General features: G+C 31.9%; 1 protein-coding gene across 6 annotated transcripts in view; it reads left to right on the forward strand.

Moving 5' to 3' along the window:
* Positions 1-18215, forward strand: part of LOC108739213 (sodium bicarbonate cotransporter 3) — a 71234-nt gene that overhangs the window by 38958 nt on the left and 14061 nt on the right. For 2 of the 6 annotated variants that reach the window (XM_025975255.1, XM_025975254.1), the window contains exons 2-3: positions 12391-12483; positions 17018-17143. In XM_025975255.1, the coding sequence (XP_025831040.1) occupies positions 12405-12483; positions 17018-17143 (205 nt within the window). In that variant the 5' untranslated portion in view covers positions 12391-12404. Of the gene's footprint in view, positions 1-2493; positions 2802-12390; positions 12484-17017; positions 17144-18215 lie in introns of those variants that run through there. The other 4 variants (XM_025975257.1, XM_025975256.1, XM_025975253.1 and 1 more) reach the window with 4 other exon arrangements.

The raw sequence follows: 18215 nt of genomic DNA on the forward strand, positions 1-18215 counted from the left end.
GATTTCCTTTAGCTAAAGAGCCGCTGTTGAGTTAATCCGCAAGTATTTAAGATGAAAATGTCAGAAAAATTAAAAAGAGGAAATAATAAAATTAATGCATATAAGAAACGGTCCACATTACGAATATATATTGTTTATTTTGTCAATAAGATATCAAAGGTAAAATTTATTATAATGGAAATTACTCAATTAGACGAAAAAATTGTAAACAGTTTGAATAACTGTTATCGTTACAACATACATTTTGGTATTTATCTGCTTAATAATTGAAAACGATTTCCGATCAATAACAGATTCAAAGCAGTTATTAAACAACCAACCAATTAATTATTATTTTAAAAATTATTACATTTTGTTTGCAATTTTTCTGGTAAAATCATGAAACAGGGACACACGTGGGTTAATAAGTGAATATGATTCAAATGTGTCAAAGTTTAGACGATATCCGAACATTTCGTATACATTAAACATTTATACAAACACATGCGCGGGCATTATTACCAATATTTGCCAGAAATTTAAGGTGCAATTTCATTTTAGGACGTTTCTCTTTTAAATAATTGTTGTTATTGCTAGAATATTTCATCCACGCGCAAATGTTCCTCTTAAATTATGTGTAGGTGCTTACAGATGTTGTAGGTTTATACATGACCAAACAAATAACCGTAATTAAATGGTAATTTGATCTCCTTAATATCAAAACGCCTTTAATTAAAATATAAATCAAATATGTGTGTTTGCAATTATTCATTGCAAATGTAGCAGATGGTTAGATGGTTTTCTCATATTAATTTTTNAATCTTGGTAGATATTTTATGTAATTTCAGCTAAAATTTCAATGGAATTTTAAACTTAGCACAGTTGCCGAACGCGGGAGGCTATTCTTGCTTTACGGGTAACAATAGCGAAAACGGTAAAAAAAAGAAAGAGTGCGTCCACAAGATTTGTAGATTTAGAAAAGGCTTTTTACAATGTTAAATGAGACAAGGTGTTAAATATTCTTAAAAATGTAGGGATGAGTTACAATGACAGAAGAAGGAGTATTATTCAATGACATACGGCTAGTTTTTCGGCCTGTTACGGGAACGTATGCTATGGGACATACAAAATTAGTACGAATTGCGTTTGTTCACCCTAACACTTGAAACGATGTAACTTACGATTTTTGAGAGTAGTTTATATCTTATTTCCTGTGTGGGTTCAATAAGAATAAGCTGTTGTAATTGCTTTTACGATTAGTTAATTTGGGCGTCAATACAATATATCAATAATTATTTATTGACTTCATTCCCATATCACTCCCTACTGCTCATTGATGAAATGACTTGCTCAGAACTATAAAATATTCCATAAATTATTGCATAATATGTATCGTATCTGCAAGTAAAGTGGCATTTATAAATAATTGAAATGGGTCGTTGTATATTACGTTATTAATTTTGTTTACAAAGACTAAATGTGTAAAGACTGATTACAATACAAACACTGGTAATTCATTTGTATTTCATTACTTTTCTCTAACTTATAAGCATATAGGGTGTACTACTATTTAATGGTTGCAAATACATATGTACGTATGAAAAGAACTCTGGTCCGACGAATGCCAATAACATTGATTTTTACTGATAGCTCACTGGACTTTAGTTTTATAGCATGAGAAAGAATAGATATTGTAATACAAACTATTGAATCATTAAATCAAATTTAAACAAAAATTTTATTTGAAACAAAATACGATAAACACAGATTTTACCCAAATAAATTATTAATTGTGGTTAAATGACATTACTGTTATGAAATCGATGTAGTTTCAGTGTTTTTAAACTAGTGACCGTTTTATTCCCTCAATCATTTTTCTCTGCAGTAAGACAGAGCTCTAATGTGTAGTTGTTGTATACATATAGAATTTCCCACCTACGCAAAACCAGTTTTGTAGAAAAAATGCATATTTCTTTTATAGAAGGACTTACGACTACTTGTTTTTCCTTTTATGAAACGGATGTTTGTAATAAATTGTAGCATAAATTTCCACATGCAATGACAATCTCTTTTTTTATTAATGTTTAGAATGGTACAGTACTTTTTAAAAATGTAATAACATACACAGTAATATATTTAGGTTAATCTAGTGCAAAAGACTTAGAGAAGATGAAATTATTAAAACGAAGTGACCTATTTGAATTAGTAATATTACAACGCCTTTGTAGAAAAGTTGAAAAACAGGAACATGAAAAATCAGATCATTCCTAAGATTTATTAGCAAAATAAAATATTATCTTATATATAAAAGTTTTCACATAACGTACATAGAATTTAAATACGTTTTTGACTTGAAAACTCAGTATGTGTATAAGTAGGTACTTTAAGTCAATAAAACTGTTCCAATAAGTACATGTAGATACGATGCATTTACGCTTTTCATTAACTAATCAGTACTCATATTTGACTGGTTTTAAGGATTCTTATCTGAGGAAACTCATCGATACGAACAGTTTACATCGAGGGATAGCAAAGTTCACGGATTATTTATCATCAGTCTGCTCTTATAATCCGATCGTGGCAGTCAAGTCCTCGGGAGGTGTTTACATACATTGCACAGTTCGCGATCTCATCGTCGCCGTCGGGTTAGTGCGTTTTTGTTTACACAAATACTACACATTTCTCGTTTTATGAATAGTGCGCGTGAAGGCGTAGATTAAGTTTTGTTTGTTCAGATCACTAAAACAGGGAAAACTTTGCACACATTGTTTAAAGTGCTCAACAACAGTAAATTAGATAATTGTAAAGGCAGAAAGAACAGAGTAAGTGTCTTTTATTACAATAAAAGAACAAAACAATAGAATAGAATGTGTTCTAATAACATTTTTCAATAGTATGTATTGCTTATTCATTACTTAAAAACTGCGATTAAAAACAATTTGCAAACTCTCTTGCGTACATGTACCGAAACTCAAAGGACCAAGGACCTTTTTTAATATTATGGAGTAGATGTCAGAAAAGCTTTTGGTGCATGATAGAGAAATAAAATTATGACGATGGATAACCGTGAAACTAGAACTTTCTCCGACATCCTTTTCTGTCATGCTATTGACGCAACTTTTCCACCCTTACACGAAGTTTTGCGACATCACGTTCTTCTTTCTTTTCTATCATATATTTTGACATCCACATCCACAGTTTTTCAACATAAGNGGAAATACTAACTCTATTCATTGCAAATGTAGCAGATGGTTAGATGGTTTTCTCATATTAATTTTTATTTTTTTAAACTGTATCTATAAAATTTTAGAGAAATAATACCATGAAATAGAAGTATATTACTTTCAAATAAAAATTTATGTTAAAATTAAAGCAAGCATTAAAACGTTTCCATTGTTTAGGTTTTAATATAAAGTGGATTTAAATCAACGACAAAAATCCGCATTTTACAAGTTGGCAAGTCTTCATGTAATGGGTTACCCTGCGAATACTTATAGCTAGTTAGTACACAGTAAATGTGAAAATAAGTGCCGTTTCATATTAAGCTAATGATGGGCGTCAGAAGCCAATCTAATCGCCAATGGCGTAGCGTCAATTTCTGACATCATTAGTATAATCTAAATTTGGCGTCGGCAAGATGTACACAAAAACATATTTTTATTTACTTGTTCCAGTCTTTTTGTGTAAACAAAAAAACGGATTATGAATTTTATATGTGAAAATTCTTTACGCACGGAAGGGAAGTTCGTTTCATGCGAGTTGCTAACAATAAGTAACGAAATCATGCAACGGATGTCCCCCTCTACTCGGCCGCGTAGTCAAGTTCGTAGTAGGGATCGCTTGAGCCGTGAGCGCGCTTAAATGCAACTTTCGTTACAAGCAACTCCGGCATGTATAATGTAGCCCTAACAAAATGTATGAATGTATTTGTATGTGTTAGTGTATGTTTGCGTTCACTCTACAGTCGAAACGACGTCACTGACGTCAATTCCGTAACCCCGGTATGTTTGTGTGTTTGAAGAAGTTTCACTTCAGTAGCGTGTTGTATAATTACACCTTGTATTTATTATTGGATGATGCTGTAATTACTGCTCATACTTCATCTCCAAACTATCTAGCAATGATGTTGTGATTTTCAAATTCCATATAAGTTGAAAACTACGATTTGCGTTTTTTGAATCCACTACAAAAACGTCTCTATGACTAAGAAGTTAATAAATTTCAGTAGTTGCCTCTGCTTAGGTAAAAGTCGAGTCGCTTGTGTGCAAAAGAAATTTTGAGCTGTTTTCCATATGATACTACTTTTGTAGATTACAACAAATCAATTAATTTCAATTCAAAAGGTATTAATTTATAAAATTAATCATGTACATTTGCAATAATGTTCAGGTATTACTTGCTTCATTTACATACATACTTCAGAATAGCAAAAGGATTTTGAAGATCCGTGTGAGTTTTCTAATAAAGGGTTATAAAGATTTCGGATTTTCAAACAGCTTTCTTTCTCAAACTGTAACGTTTTTATTGTCACCACGTACATAAGTTTTCTTTCTAACCTTTGCAATGTTTTAAATTTACAATAACCCAGGATTCCTGGTCTGTTACAATTTCTGTCGCTTGTTGATTGAGGTTTTGATTCAAACGTCTTAGTATTTAAACGACTTCTTAAATGCAACTTAATGTGATTTAGGACGTTACTGAGGGTGGTACTAAGTAAAAAAGCTCGCAAGAATGAAGACACGAACCATTAACTGTCTCTACTTAAGACATTATGATGGCAGTAAAGACTTATGTAAGCTGCACTGTATGCGCGTCCAATATAATCTTGCTTTTGTACTGAATTTTCAATTTACATCTAAATTATAATTATGTTATTTTATTTAATACCTAATAAGTTTTCAAAATGCACACATAAGCAACTGCTACAAAATCTAAAATTTCCCTTAAGTATTACACAGGGCATTAAGGTCTAATTCAATTACCCACATCTTTCGAATCACTTAATCACTACACGTATTGAAAGGGCAATGAAGCAAATTAGATGATACCATAGATGTAGAAAAATTATCGTAACCGTAAATGTTAATCTACCTTTTAATGCATACGTTAGGTATACATATGTATGTAGAAATGAATATCACATATTATGTAGCTGTCGAAGCGTAATCACTAAATAAGGTCAAGGATTAAATGAAAACTTTAAATCATTGCTACTTAGTATTCGGCCTTCGAAAGCATGTGTAATATTAAGGGCTTCATCGTAATGCATACGTATAACATGTTCTGATTGCATAACAATTGTGCTTTATTGTTATGCACATCATAGTACATAATTATATTTACGTAGGAGTGACGTTAGGTAATATTCTAGAGATGTAAATGAGACTTTTAAAAATTATCATTCAAAAAATCCTCAAGGCGATTGATTTAGAATGCAAATTGCACATACTAATTATTGAATGTTAGTTTAAGTCACTTACTTGACAAAAACTGTTATCAGGATGCAGAAAACTCCATTTTATGGTCAAGTTCAGTTTCAATATAGCCTGTTGATTATTCTATACCTACACTTCCCCATGATCGCTAATGAGGATTGAAGAACGTTTAAAACCTGAAACGAGGGCCTCTTTATGTTCTAAGTATTAATTCCTTTAACTCACTACATGTCTTATAAGCAACCAAATAAAAGCGTTCGTCGATTAATACCTACATATATTTATATTAGGCATTTTTGATTGTTTTAGTACCATACGGTTAACCATAAGGTTACGGTAGGAAATGACAAAACAAAAAATGTGAATGTTTTCATTTTCGTGTCCCTTCTTTAATTAACAATAAAGTGGACAAAAAGAATAATTGAAGTTATTGTTAATTTACAAGTTGATTTGGACATCTGACAAATTCAACTCGGGCGTGCATACATAGCTCACATTTCATCTTTTAGCTGCTCCTTGATCATGAAATTTTGATGGAAATACTAACTCAATTTGCTGTCGTTGTAGATGTTGTTTTGGTTGGGCTGTTGTATTTCCCTGAGGGTTTACTGCAAATAAGATATTCTGATATGAAGTGTAGATGTAGTTTAAAACATTCTACACGATGCTTTCGCTTTTGAACGCATTTTTCCCGTAATTTTCGTACTGTGGTAATGTTTTGTACTTCTCACTGAATCCAGCTTTACATGAGCATGCCACTTTTCGAATATTTTCTATTGAGGACTTTTTCTTTTAATTCCGATGATTGCTTGATGACCCTATTAGCTTCACTTATACATTTTCCAAAAACTCATATAATTTGGAAAAAGTGATGTTTTATAACCACTATCTTTATAAATGTCGCCATTTTGTCAGATCTCAATAGTTTTGATTTCTTTGTATGGCCATCACAACGTTCCTTGTCAAGAAACAAGAAAAGTATGTACATAAACAAACAACAATCAACTGTACAAAAACAACAAGTCATTTACATCGAGTTAGCTATCATACATCATTATGGTACAACCATACGAAGCATATACATACATATTTACGGAAGTTGTTAAAGCGTGCAGCGGATGTCTTGTTTCAAAATGTTGTTCTAAATTTCCACCCACGTACATGTACTCGTATTCAAATGCTACAAAGCAAGAGATATGTTCATCATACGTAGTAAGCATATTACCAATTTTATTTTGATCCATTTTAAAAACGTACAAAACATGAAACGTTTTAGCAATTTACCCTTTTTAAATTGGTTTTTGATTTTTTCTCTAAAATATCTGTTGCTCCAATATTTATTTCTTCTTTTTCTACACTGATTATATTTTAAGATGCCCGCCTGACCTTTATGAAAATTCATTTTCACATTATACGTAATTTGAAATTGAATTACCTACCGAACTTTTATAAACACATTAAAAATATGGTTTCGCTTTACAAAGGCACCCTTAGAAACTGAAGGGTGCTTACAGCTTTATTTTTAGTAAAGGGATTGTTGTTCATTTTAAAATGTGGGCGTTACTGCTACAGCTGTATTAATTATGAGGAATTATATTCATTTTCTGTTTCATTTAATACCTACCATTTGTTTATTAAAGTTTGCGTGAGGTTTTGTCTCCATTACCTTTGAAATATTCAATTTTGTTTTATGAGAGAGCAAGTATTAAATTAAATAGAAAATGAACTCAGTTGTAAGAGAAACGCTCCCGCCTGACAATATATAGGATTTATATTTTTAACTGCTTCACTAGAAATCCCTTCTGCTTCTAAATATATCTGTATAACACCTACTAGGTGAAACAATATTACTAAACAGTATCATAAAATAAAATATTTCTAAAATCTTGGTAGATATTTTATGTAATTTCAGCTAAAATTTCAATGGAATTTTAAACTTAGCACAGTTGCCGAACGCGGGAGGCTATTCTTGCTTTACGGGTAACAATAGCGAAAACGGTAAAAAAAAGAAAGAGTGCGTCCACAAGATTTGTAGATTTAGAAAAGGCTTTTTACAATGTTAAATGAGACAAGGTGTTAAATATTCTTAAAAATGTAGGGATGAGTTACAATGACAGAAGAATGATACTTAGTTTGTTTAAAGAGCAACAGGCAGTTATAGAGCTGGGGCTGCAACGTGTAGAAGTTAATATTAGGAAGGGAGTCAGACAGGGATGCATACTGTCACCGCTACTTTTTAATTTATACATTGATAACGCGATCAACATCATTAAAGACAGTACAACTGTACGGATAGATACACAGGGGCAAAAGATTAGTTTGCTTAGATTTGCAGATGATATAGCAGTATTAGCATCTAGCAAGGAGAAGTTAGAGATAGCTTTAAATAAAATGGAAGCGGTATTGACAAAACAGTACTGTATGAAAATAAATAGAAGTAAAACAAAGATACTGATATGCTAGGGAAGAAAAAGTAGAGAAAGGGCGAATATAAAGATAGGAGACGAAAAATTAGAACAAGTGGCTTTGATTTTAGGTATCTAAGAGGTCAGATAAGTCAGGACGGAAGGAGTAGGTGGGATATAGCAGAGGATAGCGCCTTTAATAAAAAAAAGTCTCTTGTATGCTCGCGAACGGTTAATTTAGAAATTCGAAAAGGGTTGTTTAAGGTGCATGTTTGGAGCGCGGCGCTGTACGGGTGCGAAATATGGACAGTGGGCGCGGCGAAAAAGAAAAGGTTAGAAGCTTTCGAAATGTTGTGTTACAGACGAATGATGAGGATACCGTGGATAGAGAAGCTTAAAAATGAATAGGTATTAGAAAGAATAGGAGAACAGAGGACTCTATAGAAGTCAATAAGAAATAGGCGAGATAGGTTAGTAGGACACCTCAGGCATGAAGGTCTAGTCTAGAGATATATTAGAGGCAGAAACAGAAGTTGTGAGAGACCTAGATTAGTTTACTGTTCACAAATAGTTGGGATGTTCTAGTTTTAGGGAAATGCGAAGATTAGCTCAAGATACGAAAGAGTGGAGATGCGTGTCCATTCAGTCTTAGGACTGACGACCTTATGATGGTGAAATCCATGAAGTATTTTTTTTCTGAGGCGTCACTTATGATGTATTGTAGACACTCCCTGCAAACAAGAGAACCTAAAAAACAGTCCACAATAGCTCTGAAGCATTGCGAAACACTTTTGTTTATATTTTTAGGTCGGAGAGATACAAAACTACCCTTTTGTTTACCAGGTTTGAATGAAACTATGAAAGTTTTTTATCTCAGTGCACAGTGCATTCCCACACTAGGCATACAATGTACATTCTGTATCTATCTACCTCGTTAAAACTTTAAACCATCTAAATTTCGTATAGCACACAAAAACTAACGTATCTTCAGCACTTACCTGCACAATAATTCCATAATGGGAANGCTGTCAAACCTACACTAGCAAGGAGATCGGGCTGAAACTATAGCTACAAGCTATCCAAGGATGGTACTATAGAATGTCACCTCAAGGTAGGCCTAGTGGCGTCATCTCTTGGTTAGGCCGGAAACTTATCAATCCACCCTCGTAAAGATAGGAAAGGAAAAAATAGAAGAAGTGGACGATTTTAGGTACCTATCTAAGAAGTCAGGTAAGTAGGGACGAAAGGAGTAGTAGGGATATAAAGCAGAGGTTAGCGCAGGGTCGAATAGCCTTCAATAAAAAGAATTCACTTCCATACTCGCAGACGGTTAGATAAGTTAGAAATTCGAAAAATGTTATCCTTAACTAATTTAAATGGAATTTTAAACTTGGCACACTTGCTTTTTTAGCAGTGAAAAAATTGAAAACAGTTCAGAATATCAAAGTTTTTCGTTCAATTTTTATCTAACTAGAATAGATGTCACTATAAGTATCAATGAAATCAATGGACTATTTAAAGAAAATTAATATCAGGTTAACATTTATAGTTTGGCTTGTACTTTATTTAACAGTATATACAGTGAAAAAGTTTACGGCGTATTTTAAGGCTAATAATGATCAAGTTACTACAAAGAAACGCTCAAATAAAGGATACTGTTAATTATCAAATTAAACCGCGTTATTTACTCTACAAGCATGATTACTATTAAGGGAACAGGAACCGCATTGTCTAAAAGTACCTACAACTTTAATGAAAGCAATTGAATAATAACTTCTAGCACGACAGGTTTACGTCACAGTACCTTATAGCCCAGGAATCGGCGACATCGAAAGTGCCTTCAGAAATTGCAGTGAAATTTGACTATTGAAAGTCAAACGAATGAACTCTGTATGACGATGAGGTCTTACTTACCGAAAATATTTTTAATTAAATTGATTATAATTATCACGGATATTAATTTCAACTATGGAGAATTATATACGTCAGAAAATATTGATATTTGCTGCTTTTAACTGAAGTATTTCAAATTATTAGTCAATTGGATAAGAAGACTCCTTGCTTAGACCCTTGTATCACATTTTGAAATAAATATCAGTAAATGGGGACATACTGCAGTGATCGATTATATGGATCATACTTGGCTCGGTCTATAACTTATTGAGAGAGCATATGACGTGCTGATGACTATCCTATAATATTTAATATTCCTATTTCTATCCTATAACTACAATATAAAGTAAATTTGCTACCCCTTCAATATAATGTAATATTTTTACACCCTTATATCTTGCATACAAACCAAAGACTATACATGAGCGAAATTTTTTTACTATTAATATATCTCTCTTAAATCTACCATTAAATTGTACCAATTGAGAAAAAAAACATTAATAAATTATCAGGAACATGGAAAAATCAGATCATTCCTAAGATTTATTAGCAAAATAAAATATTATCTTATAATTCTACTACTACATTATTTGATTTGAAGATAAGTTGGTCGAATTTTGACGACCAGTTCTCTTTTAAACATGCTCTGTGCGGACGTTACGTGAATCTAATATGTGTTGTATATTTATTTATATTGTATATAGCTAGATAATTTATATATGTATATATAAACAGGATGTCTCACAATTTTTTGGCCAAGCCATAACGTAGGAAGTGAAAAGGATAAAGAAATAACACAAGTTACAGAAACTAAACCACCATGGGATGCAGAATTCAATTCTCTATCATTTTAACTTTTTGCGCTATGGCTTGGTCAAGAAATTGTGATACGCCCTGTATATATGTTCTCGAAGAAAATGATAAAGGAAACTTTATCTAAATATTAACGCGATATTTACAAATTGTCCCACTAGCCCGTTGCTTCGTAAGCAAAAATAATAAAAATTACAATTTGGACCCGAATTTGTAAANTACTATTAATATATCTCTCTTAAATCTACCCTTACAATCCTAGCGATCCCTCTCCTTTAGAATTCGGATGACTCAATCCACCTCCATTCTCATTCACCAACTCACCATGTCTTTATATTCTCACATCCCCCTAATACATGTTTTAAGCTCTCGTTTTCTCTTTTACACATCCTACATCTTCTCTCTTCTTCTTTTTTCCAATATTCACTAACCCTACAATCGGCCCTTGTCCTAAATCTTGCTACCATACTTATTCTCCTACTCTCTTCTAAATACTTCAGCACCCATTTTCCCTGCAAGTCCCTCCATATAATTCCCTTCATACCCACCACCACATATCTAGATCTCTCTATTTTTCTTATATCCTCTCCTCTAATTATTACCTTGCATCTATTTCCCACCAATGTTTCAACTTTTTTCACTTCCCTATACCATTCCCTTATTTGCTTCTGATTTATTTTTAATCTCTTTATTCCTATTTCCATTACCTTCCTCCTCCAAATTTCTTTCCTTATATCCCCTTCTTCCAGTCTTCCCAATCCCTCCTCGTATTTTGCTATTCTTGTTATTGCTTCTTCCCACATCTTTCCACATTTTGTCTCATCTTATTATATAGTCCGGTGTATTTCTTTCTAAATTCAACCCCATTTTATATATTTTTTTTACTTCTACGTGCCTTTCTTCTTTCCATCCCCATATTTCCACCCTGTATCCTAAATAATATCATTCTTCTACCCCAGTCATCCTTACACAACTTCTGACCTAAACCCCATAACCTTCCCGACATTGTACCTACTCCCTTTAGCAACTTAATTCATAATATACACTTTCATCCCTGTTATTGTCATACTATAGCTATATCTTAAGTAACTATACCTCCTCACCTTTTCTACCTCTACCCTTTCCATACAGGATACTTCTGTCTTTTTTAGTTCTTTTGAAGTCTTCTGACAGTTTAACCTTAATAAAGTTATTATTCAATTTAAATGCCGTGGTATCCAACATATCAAAAACTTGGCTTAGTTAATAAAACAATGGTGGCATTCAGCACCTACTCTGTTTCATATTTTTCAATTTACATTATTTATCCCTAGTCGGGCTACAGCTTTTTCAACTTTTTATTTTATTATATAAATCCTTATTCTACTTTTACTACCTTTTATTACATACTAATCATAACAATATTTTTCTTTATTTTTACTTATTTTGCTTAGGTTGCGGTTTCTATTTTATTTAAGGCTATCTCTAACCCCTCCTTGCTGTATCTTATCACTAGACGGTTTGGATGAAAAAACTGTAATCCTTTTAAAAGCGACCATCAACTTTATTACTTATTAGATTCGCTGGTTCGTGTTTTTCAAGATTGTCTAACTGACGATAGCTGAAGTGCAAAAAACCAATGACGCAAGACTATAAAATCCAGAAATCTTAACATACTAAAACATATATTATCCACGCATGTGTATACGTTGATATAGGATATCACAGATATCTAATCGAAAGAAAAATCAATATTAGACACAATTTTATTTTATCGTTGGTAGGAACCTATATCTGTTTAAGAAAAATTTAGATTTATTCATTGTTTCGATTCACAATAAATTATAAGTGCGTGGTAATGTACAATAATTAATTTTATTTCTTAGGTTTTTCTAACGGAATGGATCCGCTGGATGAAGCACCGAAAGATCCTGGAGCTCAATTACCAGCACAAACGTACGACGAAACAGATTATGAAGGTAATAGTGAACATTAAAGAAATAAAGAAAATAATAAACTGTATTTACTACCTTGAATCATGATCCGAAATAAAATATGGTTATTTAAAAAAACTTCTTCTAAGTTTATATCATACAATTCTTTTAATTTTGAAAAATTGTTTATGCAGCCTACAAATTTTTACGCTACATGCGAGGCTAACATATGTTTAATTTACTAAGTAACATATGTAACATACTCAATTTTTTACCCACTACACACTTCCTCAAATTAATGAGGAAAAATTGTTGCTGTTGTCACACACCCACCGGGAATCGAACCCGGGCTCTTTGGCTTTACGCGCCAATGCTTTGACCACTAAGCTAAACCTAAACTTTGAGGAAGTGTGTAATGGGTAAAAAATTGAGAATATTTCATATTAAAAAACTAACTCACTTCGGGAAGATTTCTACATTGTATGTATATGTAACAAATTTTTGAGATGATTAGATACATGCTTTAAAATTAATAATTAATTAGGAGTTTTCGAAGGCAAAAGTATGATTATACTTATATGGTGAAAAAAGGTGCAAGTAATTGTAGGGTATTATTACTCCAGGTAATTCACAAGCCTGAACTTGACCTTTTCAATATTCGTATTAGGTTCATTCATAATTAACAATCCAATGATCTATATACGTACGTAATTTATCTTTGACATTCAACTCCATCCCAGAGTATTCCAGTAGATAGTATTTTTTGTGTCCAATCAATCGAAATTGAATATAAACTAATGTAACGTAACATAACTGAAGATGATATAGATATATAACTATTGTATATCACCGGAGCATTACTTTCGAATCCTAAATTTTGACAAAAAAATGATGTTACACGTACAATATCCAGTAAGTATCTATAAAGTACGAAAATGAACATAGTAGCTCTGTAAGGATTTTGAATAATTTATGAATAACTGCAGAAAATAAACAGTAGTTTTGTAAATTGCTCTCTAATAATTACTCAAGTTTTCTTATATACAATGCGTTATTAAAGAACAAAAATTACCAATACTTATAGTTACTGTACTGTACTTTTAGTACCTAATTTAACTAATGGCCTATCATGGATCTATCGGGATATTAACTAATATGAGTAAATCCATATTTTTAACAAATTTATTAACATACACGACATATGTTTCAGAGATGGTCTATTATCAAGAGTATTAGTACCGTCGTTAATAATAGGCTATTCCTAAAACATATGTCGTGTACATTAATAAATTACTGAAACATGTGGACTTGTCTACTTATTTATTTATTAATTTTATTGATAACTGTGTTTCAAAATAAGTGCATCGAAGACAGCAGCGACGTTTACTTTACGTATTAACTTGTTCGATGGCTGTCCGAAAGTAAAATTTTCATTTAACGTAACCCTTAGCATAGACATAACAATAAATCAGATGTCACTAATGGTAATTTGTCACTACCTTTTTATTTATTAAACTGATTCTGCAAAACCAGTTATTAATTCATGAAAATAAAAAAAACAAAGGGCTAAAACAGTACCTCGGGAGCGTGATGTTACTTCTCAATGATAAGCACTTTATGATTGTGAAATTAAGACAAATGCAGCAACATTTTATTCGTTCTCTTTTTTAAATCAATTTCAAACATTTTTTTTATTAATTATAAGCGAATTTTTGTGAAAACACAATAAAAAAAAGATATACACAAACAGTTTCCTAGTATTCGGTCATAAACGATTTTTAAAGATTTAGAAGTTAAAGCTTTTTTCATATCGAACATATTTCCTTTGATGCATAAACCAATGTTACTTAAATTAAAAGCACGGGATGATATTCAAAAGAATCCTGGTATGATCCTTCAATCCGTGTTTACAATTTGCGGAAGCAAAAAACTGAACAGACAATATAACAGGATATCGAGGGTAAGCTATTGATTTAACTGAGGGATGTACCCACAGGTAGATGGCTTTAATTGTAATTTACGTATATTGGTCGCGACATATAGCCAGAATACGGTATTGTTGGGGTAGAATTTAGCTTGTTGAAAATAAAGATACCAGATTATAAAATGTAGAGAAGCATCGCAAAATTCCAAGGGAACCTCATTCTTTCAAATAATGTAATAACTAACTAACTCGACCTTGTGCTATTCTTTATTTTATGTCCTTACAGTTTTCCCACCCTGTTAACTATAGAATACTTTACTATGAAGAATTCAACATTTGTGGATTTTGAATCTATGATGTTCAAAGCTTCTGTAATGCGCTGCTTCATATTCTCTAGTGTTGTTGGAAATGTGTTTTAAAGAATTGTTTTTACATATATTCATAAAAATGAATTCGGTGGAGTTGTGGCTAGCGATCACAGGGGTCAATGCTAAAACATTTTATGGGGATATGTAAAAGGAATTGTTAAAGCAGCGTATTACAGTAGCTTTATGAATCATGGATTTAAAATCCGCAAGTTTTGGGCAATGTTGCTGAAGACTAGAACAGGGAATACGTTTATGTGTAAAATCAGGCAGTTGTCATGTTGAACACTATGGCAGTAGGTATTATTTGTTGTATTTTCATTTATTTTTTTCATACACCAATTGTTTCTTATATAATTTTGATTTCTCAAAATGTCATAACTCACTTATTATACTTTTGTTAAAATTGCTTTGTGTTCTGAAAATGTGAGTTTCTCATGAAACCGACAACTGTTAGATATAGGAATATATAATACTATTCGATAGAAGATTTAATTCTACAACTACTGTTGACATAAAATACAGGGTGCTCTATTTAAACCAGACAAGATACTGCCGTTTAAAATTTGTATTTATTTAATTATAATTTTTGGACCTCCTGTATAATCAATGAGCAGGCTTTAATTTAAATTTGATTTTAAGAGCGGGAATATATGTTAAGAAGTGAAAAATTTAAAACTGTTACTACATTTTCATAAAATTCAAAATATTTCAAAATCCTTAAAGGGGTTTTTCGGACACCCTGTATATTATGAAAATAATTTTAAAATATACCACTTATGGATACCTATCTACCCCCATAACAAAAATTTTTAAAAATGTAGAAACAGCCGTAATCTTTCATGAAAAATAACATGAACAAGTCCATAGATCGAACAAAGGTCAGATTGTGAATCGAATAAAATAGAAGATTTAACCATATATTTATCTAAAAATGAAATCTAAACACCTTAAGAGACAGATGGCACACAAAATTTGATAGATCTTAATTATTTCGAATGCTATTTAGTAAAAGCTACGAAAAAAGACAGTGGAATCATTTGTTGACGTAAAATTTTATTTTCTCTCCCAAGGGGATCTCGCAATTTGTTATTCCCCTACTATTCAATTATTTTCATTTCGTGACACTGATAAATAATTTGAAGGAGGCAAAAAGGGACTGTACAGTTGATAAAAATTTAATTAGACCTCACACAGAAACGAGCAGCAGAACGTTTGTAAGTAATTCATAAATCTTTACTCGGAAAAGATCCACGGTATTTAATTTCCTAGAATTACAGCGAACAATTTAATTATCTCGTAGTGAAAATATCATAAAATATGTATGTAGATTATAAAGTGATTATTCTGGTGAAGGCCCTTATTAGCATGTTTTTATTATCCCAAAAATTAGCATCTCTTTAATATTTAACGTGAGTGCTTCGTAAAATTTAAGAATGAAAACTTTTCGAAACTCAATGTTGAAGTTGAAAACTAAATTAATGTTAACTTTAAAATACTTTTCTCTAGCGTACAAGCGAAAACAGAAGGTCTTTAGCATAAAGTGGCCCTATCTGAACTAGTACTGCGTCCCTTTTTTGTGAAGCTTTTCTTCCTCTCCTGTATATACTATTTTCAAAAAACAAAATAGTTAAACAGTGAAGTGTAATTTGACAAGTAAGAAGTACAATGGTTATAGAATAAATTTGAGATGTACAAGACCTTTAACTAAATGAATATAACATAAAGATACCTAATTTAAGCTAAATCTAATGTAGTAGAATAAATAATTGCGACAACCTCTATAACTCGTCAACTTTTTTATTGTAAACGAAAGAAGAATTTTTAAATATTTATAATTTTTATCTACAGTTATTATATTTCAACAATCACTAATATTTATTGGATACAGAATGAATTTTTCAAATATCTATTTACGGTAAGAAATTACGTCAACTTTTCTGTTATATAAGAAAATGCAGACAATGAAAAATTTCATCAATAATAAATAAATTTTGAAATATTCACTAAATAATTGCTTTTCTTGAAGAAGTTCTTTCAAACTGTTGTTTAGAGTTAGTAATTCTATCAGTAACCCAAATTTCAATAGAATCCACAACTTCTCATTCCTTATTGCGAACACATATATATATTATTATGTATTTCCACTTAATTTCCATAACAAGTGTTATCGTTTTGCCTCTCATTACTTCTTTGGAATAATACTAATGTCAAACACCATTAAGTGATAAAGAAAATTGTTGATATTATATAACGAACGATATTTATATTATTTTGATTTGTTTTTCAGGTCACCGAGCACACACGTTCTATGTTGGGGTTCATGTTCCTCTAGACCGAAGACACTCACACAGACGGCACAAGCATCACCATCGAAACTCTGAAGTCAGCAATTCGTCTGAAGAAGATAGACCTCGTAAGTAGGTTAATTGCATTATGATATTGTGCTAAAACCGTAATTAATTGGGATTATCATCATATGCAATAAATCAGTTATTGGATCGATATAGTAGTTGCATCCACTTAATCTCTCTGATAGAGAATTGTAATAAAAGAGTTAACATTTATCTGTAAGCTTTCCAACTTGTGAAAGCAAATTTTCTCAATTGCTATCGAAAGTGTATACCCATATATAAAGGGCAGTTCGCATAATCACAGACCGCTGTTGAAATCCTAATTTTATAAGTTTTATGTAGAATAAAGTTTCATTCCCACCATGGGGATGCTAATCAGTACGCTTTCAATACGATACCGATCCGGTAAAATATTTTTACAGGAGAAGCAATGTCCCTGTTCACATATAGTATGGATCGACCCTAAATCTGTCATTTTAAATACTAAAAGTTTTTAGGGTTGAGCGGTAACGGGAAACTAGAAGCCTTAAGGGCTTTCCGAAAAGTAGCGTAGGGTTTGCGAATGAAGAATTTGCGGACTAGCAAAAAATAAAGGGATTTGTCAACAGCAAACGCAATAAAATAAAGGAACTATAATTTTATTTTACCTTCGCCATGGTTCAAATTCTTCGTCAAAATGATGTCATCAATTTTCAAAGCTAATCACAAAATAATTGCTAATTGATTGAGTTTATTCTGGAAGATCCTCAAGTTCCTAAACGGTTCTTGAGATTCTCAACAACATTGTTATTTGTTTAGGTTCTGAAACAAAAATTAGCAATTTGAAAAACCTGCAACAGTAAAATGTTTAATCTCACTTTTCATGCGTCGGTACGGCCGTTCAACCTGTCACTGGTTCAGTCTGTGCACCACTTCTGCAATGCCATAAAACAATTGTGGTCACAGTAATTAATTCAAACTCAATTAGGAGATAAAAATAATAATTAAAAGATTCAAAATTAATACTTCAAAATATTTGATTGTACATTTCTTCGGCTGCCCAATCTGTCGGTTATTTTAATAAATTGGCTCATGTCTTCGTGTCTCTCAATTGTGTTCGGTGAAAAAGAGAAACCTCAGCCGATGAAATGGGGA

This window comes from Agrilus planipennis, unplaced genomic scaffold, assembly GCF_000699045.2.
Source record: "Agrilus planipennis isolate EAB-ADULT unplaced genomic scaffold, Apla_2.0 scaffold174, whole genome shotgun sequence".
NCBI lineage: Eukaryota > Metazoa > Arthropoda > Insecta > Coleoptera > Buprestidae > Agrilus > Agrilus planipennis.